Source organism: Branchiostoma belcheri, unplaced genomic scaffold (assembly GCF_001625305.1).
Source record: "Branchiostoma belcheri isolate BF01 breed outbred unplaced genomic scaffold, Haploidv18h27 scaffold36, whole genome shotgun sequence".
Classification (NCBI taxonomy): Eukaryota; Metazoa; Chordata; class Leptocardii; order Amphioxiformes; family Branchiostomatidae; genus Branchiostoma; species Branchiostoma belcheri.
This window is the reverse complement of record NW_017803976.1, coordinates 571,666-589,140: the sequence shown is the minus strand read 5'-3', so window position 1 is coordinate 589,140 and position 17,475 is coordinate 571,666. Positions and strand designations below refer to the sequence as shown.

At 40.4% G+C, this 17,475-nt stretch overlaps 1 protein-coding gene across 4 annotated transcripts in view; it reads left to right on the top strand.

Moving 5' to 3' along the window:
- Positions 1 to 278: 278 nt before the first annotated feature.
- The window catches only part of LOC109476062 (FAS-associated factor 1-like), a 28,281-nt gene continuing 11,084 nt past the window's right edge, over positions 279 to 17,475 (top strand). Inside the window, exons 1-7 of one of the 4 annotated variants that reach the window (XM_019776895.1) lie at positions 279 to 353; positions 4,177 to 4,245; positions 6,267 to 6,349; positions 7,079 to 7,260; positions 11,554 to 11,642; positions 13,593 to 13,693; positions 15,661 to 15,769. In XM_019776895.1, the coding sequence (XP_019632454.1) occupies positions 315 to 353; positions 4,177 to 4,245; positions 6,267 to 6,349; positions 7,079 to 7,260; positions 11,554 to 11,642; positions 13,593 to 13,693; positions 15,661 to 15,769 (672 nt within the window). In that variant the 5' untranslated portion in view covers positions 279 to 314. Of the gene's footprint in view, positions 354 to 4,176; positions 4,246 to 6,266; positions 6,350 to 7,078; positions 7,261 to 11,553; positions 11,643 to 13,592; positions 13,694 to 15,660; positions 15,770 to 16,519; positions 16,626 to 17,475 lie in introns of all 4 variants that reach the window. The other 3 variants (XM_019776896.1, XM_019776898.1, XM_019776897.1) reach the window with 3 other exon arrangements.

Here is a 17,475-nt window from a genome sequence, read left to right as displayed (position 1 = left end):
AGATAACATGGGACAGTCGTAAAATAGAACTGTCGTAAAATCGGTATATCTCGCACGTATTTTGTACATGCGTATTGCTGAACCTTAATGGTATGCCCCGAAAAGGGGTGCTGTAATTTTGTGTTTAGTATGATATAGATATTTCACCCTATTATTTATCATTAAATGAAATAATATGTGTTGTATTAGTAGAGTTATTTATTCTAATTGTATTCTGTTTTACTGCTAGATCTACTAACTCAGGAAAACAGTTACTTATTTTGTTTATTTTCCCTATATAGTCCATGGTATGTTCACTTGCATCATAAACAACAATGGCGGCGGACAGGGAGATGATTCTGGCCGATTTTCAGGTACTTTTTGGTCAAATATGAAGCAAAAACAGCATCATATCAGTACCGTTTTCACGTAATCGGCTGCCAACAAAATAAGACATCTGCCAATGCTCATAACGTAAACTTATTTCCTCAGGATTTCTGGCGATGACGCGTTTTCTCTCGGTTGAAGAAGAAGGCGCTAGGGGCCATGTCTTTGTCATTCAGTCGCAGTCCGCAGACAACATGCATGCATGACGAAAAAGAAAATTTGTACGGACTGTAGATTGAGCGATCCTGTAGCCATTTGTTTTCTTCGCGCCGTCTGGAAACGTTAGTAGAAGTGCTAAACAGCCTTGCAGCCTTTGCGAAGCGTTCCCAAACGCGCCTTTTTCATCCACCGTGCCAGACAAAAATCTGCATGTGCGATCGGCCGTCCAACTTTAACTCTGAAGTTTCCCATCATAGATAGCTAGATACACCGAAGAAATACTGAAGTAGATTCACTAAAGATCAGTTAATGAGCAGGATAACCTTTGAGACTTTGTCTTTAAGTTCATGCCGCTATTAAGAAAAAATATTTTGAGGGTTGGAAAAACAGCTGATTACATAACGATGATTAATCGCTATGTATGGCAGAGTCATCTACATATTTTCAGAGCTGACAAAACCGACTTTTCGTTTGAATTATTTTGGGAAATATTGGGTTGGTAAACGTTAGAATAGGTTTTATACACATCTTGAAACTTCATTGGTTTTGGATTCATTAATAGTATTTCGAAAAACATCAGCATAAAGAGAAAGTTCACCTCATACTCAGTCATATCACCCAAGGAAAGCAGACCACGAGTAAAAATCACAACAAAATGAAATTCCTATGAAACATGTATACATTGGAAAGGAAGGATAAAGAAACTCTGAAATAAATCATGCTTTCTTCAAATTTATGTCAGTCCCTTCCATGTGGATGATGTATTTTTAGTGGCAATCTGACTGTTGAAACCTAAAAGACATACAAGTACCAGAGACATTTGTAATTACAGTAGGATATCCCCAATACTAGTACTGTTGGCCATTGACTTGCTAAAAGTGTACCATGTCAGATACAGACTTACCTAACCAGCCCTTAAGTGTATTGAATAGTCATAGTGTCTGTAATGAAAAATCGACAGTTTGGGAGAAAAACAAAGGTCTGTCATTATACAAATTATATAGCAGATTTTTCTTGCAAACTAAACTGTACATGTAAGTGCTATAGGTATATACAGTGTTATACAGATGTAGGGTTGATCAAGTCATTAGGTGGTATGACAGCACGACAGGTCCAACTCCCCATAGCCTGATAACCTCCAAGATTCCTGCCACTGTTACAGCAACAGGGGAGACATTCCGATGTCCTGACATCCAACATACACACAGGACACGACACACATTCCCTCCAACTCCACAATTCCAACTATGTGTATTTGTAGGCTTTGTCCATTATACATCCCTTAGGCCACACCAATTTAATTTCTTGGTTAACGGATTTTTCTAGAAAAATAATGGAGCGGGCGGGCAAAAAAATAAAAAAATAAAAACAGGCCTAGGCATCCTATTATTGCCCAAAATGGTACGATAGGAGCCATGAAGTCAACACACCAGGCTGGTTCAAAATTTAAACAATGAATTTTGAACTTTTAATGATACCATTGCATTGAAAGATGGAATAACTGTAACAACTAGGATGAAAAGGACTGTTTTCAACTGTTCAGGGCAAAATATGAGCATTTTGCTCTTGATTCTGAATTTTTATTTTTATTTTCAAATCAGAAAAAAACGAAGCGGGCGAGTCCGTTAACCAAGAAATTAAATTGGTGTGGCCTTACCCAGGATTAAGAGAAATTCAATTCAAGTGCTACTTTCACACAACTGGCCCAGGCAGTAGTACAATCATGTGGAAATTCCTTATTTGTACAATTTCTACATCTCTCAAGAAGATGGTAAAGTTATCGCTACATATCTTTAACTTAAGAAGGCTCACTACCCTTAGTGATAATGGCATGAATGTAGTTTTCTATAGCTTCAAAGCATCGACAATGTTGTTATATCCTAATCAGAGTCACGTGAAAAGTATTTGTTCAGGCTAAGCTGTCTGAAAAGATGCTTTGCTTTGAATTGTTGGCCATTTAAGGGATGAGCACCTTGGAATGTATATACGGTATCTGATTGGTCGTATTACTGCGACAGCTTAACAAATGTCCTTTTTGGATTAGGATTTGGATGAGGATTGTCAGAGACAAGTGATTATCCTCAATTACAGCTTTTACAGAAGCTGCGTATGAAGTATCATTGCGTATGACGCTAGTTTTGTACAAACTAAGCCAGTGATTATGCTCATTTTCCCGCCATTGGCATACCGGAGGCATGACAACACTCCCTTTCATTCTTTGTGTGGTCTCCGATGTGTCTTTGACATTCATTACAGTTGAAGAGAAAGTCTTACATGATTAAATCCTTAAATTGTGTTGTACCGGTAGTAGTGCTATTACTGTACATGAATAGCCTGTTTTGGTTCAGTGGTAGGGCCACACCAATTTAATTTGTTGGTTCTCGGATTTTTTCAGTAAAAATATGAAGCGACAGGGCGAAAAAAAATAAAAATAAAAACAGATCTAGGCATCCTATTATAGCCCTAAATGCTATGATAGGAGGTATGAAGTCAACACACCAGGATGGTTCAAAATTTAAACAATGAATTTTGAACTTTTAATGATAGAAAGATTGCATTGAAAGATGGAATAACTGTAACAACTAAGAATAAAAGGACCGTTTTCAACTGTTCAGGGCAAAATATGAGCATTTTGCAGTTGATTCTGAATTTTTTTTTTTTTGCAAATCAGAAAAAAATTAAGAGGCGAATCCGAGAACCAACAAATTAAATTGGTGTGGCCTAGATTAAGGATCATACTTTGCGTAGTCAGTGATTTCCTGAAAAGGAAAAGCACAGTCCCTACTGTGATATTGACAAATGAACAATGTCATTGAATGGTATCTTACCATGAATGATGAATTTTTTTTATTGTTCACACAGTATAACATAGTACAACACAAAGTGGTAGCGCACTCAAGTATCTAAGACTTATTTCAACGCTACCACTTACACATAATAAGTTAGCTAAAAGAAACTAATATGTAGGAAGTACAGATGATAATACATATGTGACACAAAGTAATGTAATATTTGCAGTGGTTTTACTTCAAACTCATCACACATCAAATAGGTGTTCTATCTTTCTTTCCCCTCCTGAAAAATATGTAGATACAGATACAGAAAATTAAGTCTCTGAGCTTAAACCAATTTACAGTATTGGTACTTTCTGAAAAAATCTGATTCAGGCCTAAGAAAAAAAAAATGTTGTGAAAAAATTAGGGTCGGTAGGTAGGTAGGTATTATCTTTTTTTTTTTCAGACCTCAGTGATATCTATGTAGGGGTCCAACATATATGACACAGTTTAACATTTGCATATAGGCCATATGAGGACACTTTTATTTTCAATGTTAATGTTAGAAAACCAATTGTACAACGTTTTATCACTCAGGCGCTAGAAAAGGTTGATCAGCTCGAAAAATTAAAGTTCACTTATGTCCCTTGCAGGGATCCACCCCCCAAAAAGTCTAGGGTGGGCAGGTTTTTCTAGGGTCAGTCGGGAAACAGGAAATACAACATTTTTTTCCTAGGCCTCAGTAACTTTTGAGCAACTCTGAGATTTCCTTGCATTTGTCATATAATACCATACTTGAATATAGCAGGCATGCTATACGTTTATTATAGAATCTAACTGACTGTCCTGTACTTACAATCCACTGCTTTGATTGCAGGCTTGTACAGGGATAGAGAACATAGATGAAGCCATCACATTACTGGAACAGAATGACTGGAACCTTGTGGTGAGTATGAATGATTTCTTACGGTAGTTAAGACTTGGCTACTTTTAATTCTGTATTACAAAAAGTTCATCGTTTATATGAGGTAACGGTGTGGATGACGTGACTTCAAAGTACATGTATGCTGTTTAACAGTTCTTAATTCAAATCAGGTCATATGCAGTAGAACACTCAGGCCTAGGCTTGTTTTGTTTGCAGAAGTTTTCATCAGGAGGCTAGTTCCGTTTTGTCGAATTCGATATGGTTGTCGCGCCCGTTGGTCTCCGCCGCAAGCCATATTTGGAAACTCGCCGTCTTGTTTTCGGTACTCTTAGTCGTGGGGAGGAAGTAGGCAAGGGAGGGGCACATTTTTGTAGTGCACAACTATTTGAACCTGTCAAAAGCTTTTCTTCCCTATTTTTTCTTTTGTTACGATCGTTTTTTGAAGATAGCAAAATCCTTGCCTGTAAATTTTATACTCAGTCAGATTGCAATAATTCGTTCGCAGCAGGATGAACAGGATATTGTGGTATTGTTAAGAGGATGTTCCCACGGTTGGGGCAGGGTCGTGTAGGAGTTTTATTCCGTGCGGAATATGGCGCCGTGCCAGTGGAAATCAACGCCGTTACATCATCCTCCATAGCATCTGTTTGCTCGATGCGAAATTCCCGTCGGAATACGCTATCAGGAACGTGTTTGATGGCGATAAGTTACCGCTTATGGGAATTCCTGTTGATACATTTGAGATACCGCACTTTGCCGTGAAATCCGGTGATTTGGCGAAAACTTCTGCTAGCGTACCGCAAAACTGTCAGGAAAAGCGTGTCGTTTGCGTTGGTGTGAGCGGATGTAGTCAGGCACGGTCGGAAGAATACGCCTAAAGCGGAACGGAGTCTTTTGTCACCCCATGTTAAATCCTTTCGATAAAGAGCGGAAGTTTAGATCACGCCAGCAGCTATTATTGTCTACGCGGCAGTACACCACCCACGCACACCGAGAAAAAATGCTACATTGTACTTTCAACACTTTCTTGATGTTGGCCAAATGAAAGGTACAAGTAAAACAAGCAGAATTAAAGACAAAATAGTAAAGATATTATCATGAAAGTAAAGATATTGTAGTTAATTTATTTTGAGGAAGATATGCAGATTTGTTATCTTTTTTGCTGCTCCATTGTACAATATGTACATTTGGTACTTGACCTCTGTATCTGTATTTGTATAGCCGATATAAGCACCCTTCGGCGTAACACACCAGCTTTGTAGGCATGGGGCGCGGCGGCAGCTAGCTACATTACACCGAATGACTTGTTACACCTAACCCTTGAACATCTAACTGTAGACATAAAGCTATCTAATGATAATTCCCTGACTGTGCTTGGTGACAGCGAGTTCCACTCTGCGATAGTTTTGAACACCTCAATCCTTGGTTGATAACTCTGGTACTTGAATGCATGACTTATTCTTTCTGAGCTGATATTAGGTACTTAGTCGTTGGAACGTACACCAGTTTATTAGTCATTTTTGTACATCATGCATAGCTTACACTGTCAATCTTTCAGCTCCCACCCAGTGGACCAATCACCTACCACCTACTAGTAGTAGTATGGGTCTAATCAGCCCCCTGACAGTGGGAGTAAATATAGAATACAACATGGTATATTCCGTATCGCCCGAGGTACCAGCCTGACCGCGCGTCTGATCGCCAGAAGGCCGGAGGGCGATCCTATCTACAGGAGGGCTGGGACCGAGAGTGATGCGGAATACCCCGTGTTGTATTTTATTTGTCATACCCCCCAAGCAAGACAACACTTTCAATGCAAAATGAGCGAAAATTTGTTGTCCCTATCCTGTTATCACACGGGCCGGAACACCCGTATCGAACTTAATCCCAGCCCAGGTATGACATAATACAGGCTACAAAAGTACAATAATCGTAAATTGTGAGATACAAACTAAGGATTTCCACTGTGCTAAATCATCAGGAAGTTGTACTGTGACATTTGGATTCTGAAATATTGTGTTTTTCCTGTGTCTCTCCACCAGGCTGCTATTAATGGAGTCCTCCCAGAAGAGCCCATGCAGCAGGCACCCAGTGTCCCAGAGGTCCCCCCTCCACTAGTAGATAGGTGAGATACATCTAACAAATACCACCTGTATATGCAGGTAAACTTGGAGCTGTGCAGGTATTTCTGATGTCTACCTGCACCTAACCTGTACTGGTCCATGTACTGGGTACATGCAGGTTAGTGCAGGTAAAATTGGAGCTGTGCAGGTATTTCTGATGTCTACCTGCACCTAACCTGCACTGGTCCATGTACTGGGTATATGCAGGTTAGTGCAGGTAAAATTGGAGCTGTGCAGGTATTTCTGATGTCTACCTGCACCTAACCTGTACTGGTCCATGTACTGGGTATATACATGTATGTAGGTTAGTACAGGTAAAATTGGAGCTGTGCAGGTATTTCTGATGTCTACCTGCACCTAACCTGTACTGGTCCAATTTTACTGGGTTTATATATGTATACATTACTCCCTTCTTACTCCCCAGGGTGTCCCTTAATAATAGTCTCTGACTAGTTGGGACACCCTGGCTTCTTTGTAAGCCAAAATAAATAAATAAATAAATATATGTATACATTGTACATATATGTATACTCGTAGGTATATGTGGATTTTTAATAGCTGCACTGACTTTTACCACGTATAATTTATAAACTGTAAAGGAAATAATGACAATTTTTTGTTTTTGAACAGTTTTTGCAGAAATTGAACATTGTTATGTTACTGTAGACTCAAGTTTGTCAATGGCCTGGAACAAGCTCTAACTATTGAGATGCTCTTGTCTGTATTTCCAGTCCTGATCTATCGGTAGTCGGGCAGCAGCTACAGGCCATGGCGGGGACGTCCACGTTAGGGTCGCCATGGGAACCAGTCATGGCGGGCCCCATGATGCGCCCGACACCCCGGATGTTAGAGTTCAAGGTCGAGTACAGGGAAAGAACCGTGGAGGTCATGCTGGATGACACCAGTACTGTAGGTGGGTTGGACATAGATGATGGTGGTGGGAGGATTTTTCCACTGCTCTGTGTTGAAGTTGATTTTGAAATGCCTGAAGCTATATCCACAGCATGATCATTCTGTTTCATTTCCTGTCAATACTGGAAAAAATGGATGATCCTGTCAATAACAGAGAAAGTTGTACTATTGACCGGACGGTCCTGTCGATACTACAACTTTCTCTGTTCCTGTCAGTACTGACAATAGTGCAACATTCAGTTATTGACAGTTATTCTCTGTTCCTGTCAATAGTGCAACTAATTTCTGTTATTGACAGAATCATTCTGTTATTGACAGGATCATCCTGTCAATAGTGCAACTTTCTCTGTTATTGACAGGACCATCCTGCCAATAGTGCAGCTTTCTATGTTATGAGATATATGTCTTTACTGCTGATGGTGGATATAATTGGCAATGATTACATGCTCAAGTCCAAAGGCCTTTGATTTTTTTTCAAAGTCTTCACAATAGGATCAAGCAGCATGAAGTTAGTTCTGGAGTCTTTATTCAGGTGCAGGTATCCAAAGCTTTTGTGCAGGTATGTAAAGCTTTTAGTGCAGGGTAACGTGAGCTGACATTTCACCCCAACATTTTCACAAACTTCTTGAAGACGATCAGAAACTATTTCAAAGAAACCGCATGATGATTTGAGAAAGCCTTGTTGACTTTCCAGGTGACTTGGTTTTAAGAGACTCTTATACTTCGTGCTCCCGCATAAAGGGAGTCTTACAGATCAAAGGCTGTCTTTGAGGACTGGTATTGTCTGTTGGAGTCGATGAGTTCCCACCTGTGATTATGCTTTGTCCTCGTAGCGTGACGTCATTGCACAGCGTGTGAACCCCCTCAGGCTAGCGCTGACACTTCAGGGATCGAAATAATGGGTGCATGTGCACCTTAGTGCACCCAAATCTGGATCGGTGCACCCAATTTTTGACTGTGGGTGCACCGGTGCACCTAAATATTTTTGTAGTATTAGTACGGTAAAGGTACAAAACACTGTAATTCCAACATTGCTTTGATGGAATAAAATAATAAAAAACCTTTGATGCACTGCTTGTTTGAAATTCTTGAGATAGAATTAGATTTACTTCAGTTTTTAAAGCCCGAAAATGTGTCGGCGCAGTGCCGACATCGCGTTACCCACCAACTTCCGGATCCGACTACAACACTGGACATGAGATCTCTTCCTTCTCGTTCCCCGGTTTCTTGATAGTCATGTGACCAAAACATCGCGAACTCGCTTCCGAAACTTTCCGACGCTTGTCATGTGACAAAATGTTGTTTTCGTGCAGTTTTCGCTTGACTTCGATAATCTTCGAGGTCACATCGTCAAAACCCGGGTGTCGACAAAATTCGGCCATGAAATTCGTGGATGACAAAGCAAAACAAATATGTCGAGACAGACTTCGCTTCTACGGTTCCTTCAGCCGAGGTCCGATCGTGATGACGACGAAAGAGATGTGGCAACATCAGCCCAAGCTCTTCAAAACCCCGAAGGAAGCGATGAAGCTGGAAACCAACGGGAAACACGCCCGGACGAGCGAGAAGTGGACAGACCGTGCCGTGGGAGCGCCGAGACAGAGGGGGAGGGGGGCGGCCATGTGCTCTCGACAACATTCCCGGGCCCTCCTCCACGGCCTCCCGAGCTCCTTCCGACTGTCCAGTTCCGGGTCATCAGAGTCGGATTCCGAAACCGAATCAACCGAGAAGTCTAGTGCAAAAAGATTGAGGCTTTGTGTGATTTTTGTTTTCATTTCTAGATTTTTTTTTATATATTTTTTTTTTCGATCTCGGAATCCTAATTTGCCCTTTTTCGTTAAGATCATTAATGTGTTATTTCCATAGCGATACAATTTCCACTCTTGCTACGATCATTTTTAGCATTCTTTACGTGTGGAATATTAATTTGATATTAATAATATTTAACTTATCAATGTACTACTGGAAATATGTGGTGCACCCAAAATTTTTTTGGTGCACCTAATTTTTTTGGTTAGGTGCACCAGTGCACCTAATAAAAAAAATGAATTTCGATCCCTGCACTTCCAACGGGACAGACTAAGGCCACACCAATTTAATTTCTTGGTTAACGGATTTTTCTAGAAAAATAATGGAGCAGGCGGGCGGAAAAAAAATAAAAATAAAAACAGGCCTAGGCACCGTGACCCTATTAGTATTATGGGCCCCAAAAATGGTACGATAGGAGCCATGAAGTCAACACACCAGACTGGTTCAAAATTTAAACAATGAATTTGGAACTGTTCACGATACCACTGCATTGAAAGATGGAATAACAACTAGGATGAAAAGGACTGTTTTCAACTGTTCGGGGCAAAATTTGAGCATTTTGCAGTTGATTCTGAATTTTTATTTTCAAATCAGAAAAAAACGAAGCGTGCGAATCTGTTAACCAAGAAATTAAATTGGTGTGGCCCAAGAACTAGAGACGTTTGACTTGTAGGTTCTGATCTTATAATCACTTGGAAGTATTCCAGGCCAAGAGTCCAAACAAGCTTTGTCTTCATAATTAGTTTCTAAGACAGGCGGCCAGCTACTTCTGGTGCCTCTGGTATTTTGTGACAATCTTGTCGATATACATCGGAAACGAAAACAAAGGAACCTTTATGATGGAAATATGCATGGATGTAATCATCTCTTGCTAGTTTGCTTTTAGTGACGTGTATTTTCCTTTATGTACTGTTACCAGAGCAGTTATTCTATGGGAGAAAATTTTTATGGAATGACAAATTTCTTGTTTAAGAGGTGAAAAATGAATGTAGGAAGTATACTATATATTACTAGACAGACAATATTGAATTACTGTACAACTAGACTTTTAGATGAATTCACAAAAAATCTATCTTTGAGTTTGACTGACAAGCTAACATGTTAACACAGTTCTACCAGACAACTAAAATCTATCAAATTGACACTCATGTGTAGAGATACATGTACAGCCTTGGGTGCATTAGTCTACATACAATACAAGGGTCAAGGCCTTTGGTTCTTTTCTTCTAGCTTTAGGCATAAGGGCCAAGTATCCTTGACAGGAATGACACTGGATTCTTCTCGTTCAAACGTCCATATGATATCTGTAGACAGTTGCCTTGACACACCCTCCTTACTCTGTTTGTAGGGCTTAGAATACTAGGTGCATATGCACCTTAGTGTAGTATAATGTCCTTGGTGCAGGTAAAATTGGAGCCGCATTGGTGTTGTGTTCTCTTCTACCTGCACCTAACCTGCACTGGCCCATGTACTAGGTTTACTAGTATATATACATTATGTATGTGTAGGTGCATGCAGATTTTTATTTGCTGCATTGTCTGCTACCACCTATGAAGTATAAAAAAAGATAATGCTTTTCATATGATCCATACCTCCTAGATTCTGTGTGGTGTAGGTAAAATTTGTTTGGTGTAGGTAATTTCCAATGTTACCTGCACCAGTGCCGGTGTACAGGACAGAGTTATTTGAGCCCTGTTCTGTATCCCCTGTGGCATCGTGTGGTGTAGTGGGTAGAGTGGGCAGTTGTCCTCAGTTGGTGGACGAGAGCATTGCCAGGCGGGCTGTCGTGATCAAGGCAGACCTTGAGCGTAACCAAGTCATCCGGCAGATCGCTGCAAGCATCCCAAACAGAACCAGCACGTCTCTCTCTCTATGTTGCTGCTGGAGAATACGGATGCCCAAGTGTGTGGGTCTCAGATTCGCAACCTGTTATCCACCTTAAACAAATCCACGCGAAGGCCACCGTGTCAACTGTGACCCTCACTCAGGTGTAGGGACTGACACGGTCATCCTACTCAGAAAATCTGTATCTGTATCTGTGCATGAATCTGTATCCAATTGGAAATAAAGACCACGAGTGATTGCCATAAGGCCACACCAATTTAATTTCTTGGTTAACGGATTTTTCTAGAAAAATAATGGAGCGGGCGGGCGAAAAATAAATAAAAATAAAAACAGCCCTAGGCATCCTATTATGGCCCAAAATGGTACCATAGGAGCCATAAAGTCAACACACCAGGCTGGTTCAAAATTTAAACAATGAATTTTGAACTTTTATTGATACCACTGCATTGAAAGATGGAATAACTGTAACAACTAGGATGTAAAGGACTGTTATCAACTGTTCAGGGCAAAAGATGAGCATTTTGCAGTTGATTCTGAATTTTTATTTTTATTTGCAAATCAGAAAAAAATGAAGCGGCGAATCCGTTAACCAAGAAATTAAATTGGTGTGGCCTAACAAACAAATCTGTCTCCCCTACAGGTAACATTAAGGAGGTTCTACAAGCAGAGCTGGGGATTCCCACAGACAAGCAGCACCTGCGAGGGTTCAGCCAGGAGGAACCTGATGATGTAAGTATAGTAGCAGGCCTCGAAATTAACTTTTCTTCCTATTGACTTGTCCCAGCACTGTCCCAAAAATTAATTTCAATTGTCCCGAAGTGAGGATGAACTGTCCCAACCTGTTTTTGGAAAGTATTGTATGACTTAAACTTGAAGTCAACTTTATTTTGCTTATGTTCACTCCCAGGCGCAATATAATTGCAAAGTAGACGGGAAATTCGGGGGACTTTTCCGGATCCAAAAGCCGGGACATGTGCCTGATAGACAAAAGAAGAGCTGACATTTTGATGCTGATTATTTTTCGATTGTCCCAAAAATGTCTCAAAGTGTCTTTTTAGTTGTCCAAGCCTAAATTTTAGTGGTCAGTGGCCATTGGACCACCTTTAATTTTGAGCCCTGTAGTAGGGTAAAAAGCCTTGATACATCGGTGAAGGTTAGGCATCCAGGTGATAAGATATGCCAAAAAACAGTTACTCAAGCAACTGGATGCACAACCCCAGCCTCAACAGGGAGGGGGGCTACAGGTAGAACTCTTAGGCACTTGAATTGGTATTTGGTGTAGCGTGCGTAGTCCAGTGGGTGTAGCGTGCGTAGTCCAGTGGTGAGCGATCCTGCCTCTGGACTAAGAGGTTGGGAGTTCGAATCCCGGCTGATGTCGCTCACCCGACATGCACGCTACTGTTTAGGGTCGCAGTCCTTCGGACGGGACGTTAACTGTGGTCCACTGTTCATTGTGCTTGTCGAAAAGAGCTAGGGGAATTTTACTGGTACAATGAATCTGTAAATACTGTACATAGCGCCTGTCTTCTCTGTCACGACCAGTGGAAGATTAGCTCTTCAATGAGCTAAAATGGATCGAGATCACTTTCACTTTTTTTTCACTTGGTACAATATTTAAGCGCCTGTTCTGAAACAACAGGAGCTACTTGACTAATTTGCATCATACTTGTCTTGACCTGTTCAACATTTGTTTCCTTTAAAATTGGACTTTCAAAAATTTGTCTTCACTTCTTTGCATATCAATCAATAGTTTGTACTTCTAAACCTGCTTTTCTGACAGCTCTTCAGTGTCACTGACGAAAGGTAGTGGATGACTGTTTCCAAAATCATATCCAGTTACTTGAGTAACTGTTTTTTAAGTATATACATGTACCTTGTTTCTACCGGTAATGCACTGTCACTTCATGTTTGAGATATCCTTAACACAGACCCATGTTATTCTTGTCAGGTTTAGTCTTTGACTTGACCTGACACTACACTTTTTAGAAGCCTCTATGAAATTCAGACAACTGACTTATTGGCAGTGTAAGAAAAATGACACTGCTTTTCATGCTTTAAGTCAACAGTTACATAGAATTAGAAAGGTGTTTGGTCTCAAATGCACAGTGCATGTGCAGTGTCTAAGCCATTTTGATACACCCTTTCACAGTCAGACAAATTTGTTGCTTGTAGCCAAGTCTCCCAATTATTTAGTCCATTGGCAGTTTAAAACCCTTTCCCCTGTCCAAACAGTCACTAACTCAAGTAGTCCACATCTCAGCTGTGTTAAACTGTCTCTCTCACAGCTTGTTCAGTTTACACAGACAAAGAGGCTCTTTGTGTCCACTGGTAATTCAATCTCGGATCCTTGCTAGATTTATTTGCGCTAAGTAATTGTTGAGAGGCCAATTGGCACTCCAAATATCAGCTGTTCCCAAAGGCTAAGTCGCAATTACTCCAGACTGGGAGGAGTCTAATTAGGTTAGTCTGATTAACCAATGAGGATGAGTTTTCACCATCATGCAGGTTGGCAGAAACCATATCAGATGAGGGGGGTGCAGAATCATGTGCAAGAGTGTTGTGTTGGATATGTGCAATTTTAACCAAGTCTGTTTTTTTCTGTAACATAATCTAATGTACTTATACATGTACAAAAAAATAAGTACTACTTCCTAAGTGCTGCTTCTTCTCACACCTTAGGCTGTCCTTTCTACTTTGAATCTTCCAAGAGAGAACCGGCTCTTTCTGCTGACCCCTGACCTCCCCGTGGCTTCAGGGTCTCAAGAAGTGGATGGAGAAAGGTGAGTTGACCAGCGTCCGTTGCTATGATTTCAGTGCCTGATATAATGTATGCAAATGTGCTGTGCCAACTAATTATCTATTTAAGTGTTGTCAGGTCAATAGGTATGTTAGATAGTACATGTAAAACGTTGAACTTTATTCCAACACACAATTTACAGAGATCAAATTTTCAGCGACCACTGTCGCCTTCATCAGGATAATTAAGGCCACACCAAGTAAATTTTATGGATGGCGTCCACGCGCGCATTGACATTGGCATGTTTCTAGAAAAAAAAACAAGAAATTCCGCTTCCTGTAACTATGACCAAAGAGTCACGACAGTGCCGCAAGTCGTCAGATTGACGTGAAACCCGTAGAAGAAAATGTCTATTACCATCCTGTTTTCACTGTCCACGGTTCCACCTGATTTATTGCTGTTTTAATGATGAATAAAAGACTTCTTGCTTGTTACACTGTGTCACCTCAATCAATTCGTGTCCTAACATTTGTCGTCTCATAGTATACCGGATATTTATAATCTAGGCATCTTGTTTTTTAGGGCTCTACTTGTTTTTCTTTCACCCTCTCGCATTAGATTTAGGGTCTCCAAAGGACGTCATCCATAAAATTTACTTGGTGTGGCCTAATGATCAATCACTTCACAACATGATCTCGCGAGAGTTACACGTGACCTTATTCACACGAGACTGTACTGATACGTGACATAAGCAATTGATCAAAAGTGCCAGGGAGTTTATATCGTCCACCATCTCTATTACGTGAAGGCTGAAGTGCTCTGATATATATGGCCTCCTTAATGCCTCTTAAAAGTATGTTAGATAATGTATTAACCAGTTTTTTTCTAATTTAGTAATTACATGTGATTGTTGGTTAACTAGGATAACAAAGGATAACAAAAAACTTCAATTTGTGTTTGTTGCAAGCACAGTTGGCATATCCATCTTTAAGGGTAAACCTAGATCCATACCGGGGACCAGGATTTTAACTCTGTGCTTATGTGCTATAGTTGATCATTTTGGAAAGAAACATTTCTAAAATATGCTAAAGGTTTGCACCTTCTGACTGCAGTTTTCTCTGCTATTTTTATGGGTTCACCACACCACGAAGTGGTGGTGAACCCATATTGCTTTTTCTGATGTTTCTTCTCCTCCTTCTCCTCCTTCTCCTTCTCCTCCTGCCATATCTTTAAATGGATTCAGCTTCTTCATTTTAGGGCCTAAGGTCCTGAAATTTGGTATGGAGGTACAGTGGGCAAATACCCCTAGGCTTTTTTTAAATTTTTGTGATACAGGCTTTTAGAATGGTTTTATTTGAGTTTTTTGGCTGTGTTATAGCAAATGTATTACTGTGTTAGTGTGCGTGTTTACCACGTCTGGGCATGAGTCATCACAATGGAATGCAGGGCATCAACCAATAGGCATGCAGCTTTCCTCTATACTTCTTGCTGATTGGCTGTTGGGATTTAACTTGATTAACACCCGCACAGAGCATTTCCACCTGCACAGAGCATTTCTTGCTGATTGGCTGTTGGGATTTAACTTGATTAACACCTGCACAGAGCATTTCCATACTGACAGTATGTCTTTATTCAAGTGTTTTGGTAGGTATTTCAAGCTTTTCTGCTCCAGCATTGGAATGCGGGGCATGAACGTTTTTTATTTTATTTTGAAAATCAACAGTTTGCATTATGCAATTAAAAATCCTAACCAATAAAGTAGGGAATAGCTATCCAACTGTTGTTTTAGTTGTTACTTCATATTATAGTTATATCAATGTAAATCATTGTTTTCCCTTGTGTTTCTCATTCTTTCCCTGCCATGTGGTAAAATGTGGTGAACCCATCGCTGTATTTGCTCCAAAGCAAATATTGGCCTTTCTAGTTACCTTTTTTTTTTCAATCATTCACCGTCCAGTCAATTGCATACTCCTGTGTCACTTGTTATTTTTACATGTACCCTTCTTGCAGCAGCCTTGCTCTTGAAAGGATGCTCCTAGAGTTCGTACTAAATGTGGTAGATGTAGACAAGGGGATCGAGTACAACCTTCATTTCCCTGGCAGTCGTACCATCCACCAGGTAAAAACAGGCAGGAACGCGATGTGAAGAGGAATGCAGTGTGATGCTTGTATATAAAGGAGCCTGGGGCCTTGAGAAAAAATGTTGTGTATCTGGTTACAGTCCTGAAAAAAAGGTCAGTCTGGTTACAGTCCTGAAAAAAATAGGTCAGTACGAAAGGATTGTCTTTTTCTTTCCTTCTTTTGGATAAACTGATCAAACAAATAAAATTTTACAATGTTATACTGACATGCATCATGAACAGGACTGTTTCCAGGACCTGTCCTCAGTTAGCTAGTGGGGATTCACCAGATTTACTATTAGATTCTGGAAATTTATGAAATAATGCTTGAGTTTGAAATTCAGATGTCAGAACAAGAATTTGATGGTCTTGCCAATGGTCAACCAGAAAAAGGCTAACATCTGTGTCCATAATATCACCAGGGTCCATACTATCACCACCTTGAGAAATAGTATGCTTAAAGATATTTTTACTGCAACATACCCTAGGTATGTACATTTGAGGTGTGCAGGAGTGCATACCAAAAGTATGTTGCAGTAAAAATATATATCTATTTCTCAAGGTGGCGATATTATGGACCCTGGTGATATTATGGACACAGATGTTACATGTATTGTTGGTCGGGAAACCAGAAACACAACATTTCATATCCTAGGCCTTACTAACAAGAGTATGGGCAGGCAGTTTTTGCCACGTGCTTGGCTCTAACACATTTTGTGCATGACGTGGTTTGGGGTGTGTTGTTGCAGTGACGTGCTGGCAAAATTAGGAATGGACTTCAAACTAAACGTGCGGGACAGGGACAGGGACATTAGCTACCCCCTCAGCTTCCCCGGCTCCAGAACAATACGAGAGGTGAGGTACTGCACACTGCTGCAGCTGTGATTAGTGCTGTGTACCGGTTCGCTAGACCGGTTCCGGACTTGTAAAAATGTTTAGATTCAAGTCCAAAAACACCTAAAAGTCAAGAACTGATTCCGGACTTACCCGGTATTACAAAAAAAACGAAACATGTCACATACCCCTTTTCTTTCCAACCACCTAAAACCTTCCATACATTGCAAGATCTGTGCTGCAAAATGAAGAAAACATTACCATCGGGCATCGTCAAGTACCGGCCTCCATGTTATGTGGCCGCAGTTTTGCCCAGACAACATTGCAAGGTTGCCAACATGCAATATTGTATATGCCATGGGTTAAGCTCCGGACTTGAGTCTGGAACTGAACCTAAACCTCCAGACCTTGAATCCAGACCTGAACCTAAATGTACCTTTAGGTACTCAGCACTAGCTGTGATGTCATCACTTTTGGTGTAGTGATGTCAGCACTTTCTGTGCTGTGACATCATCACATTTGCTATATCCTGTAATGATTGCATCATCAAACACTGTGTATTCTCTTGTGAGCAAACTCTTGTGAATTTTAAGAATATGTATTTCATAAAAATGTTTTGGAAATTAAAGACTACAAGCCTGTTAAGCCAAATTCCAGGCATATGTGATGTCCAGCCATATTTTAGGAAATATAGAACATGTCACAATTACAATTGTCGGACTGTCAGTTTTATGCATTGCATTTTCAGGAACATTGTTATGATTGTTTCTATTCACAGGCATTTTGCCCGCCTAACCACTTACTAACTGATACTCTTAACATATGTAGCAAAAAAAAGATTGTCCTGCCAATGTTGACTTGTCATAAGGCA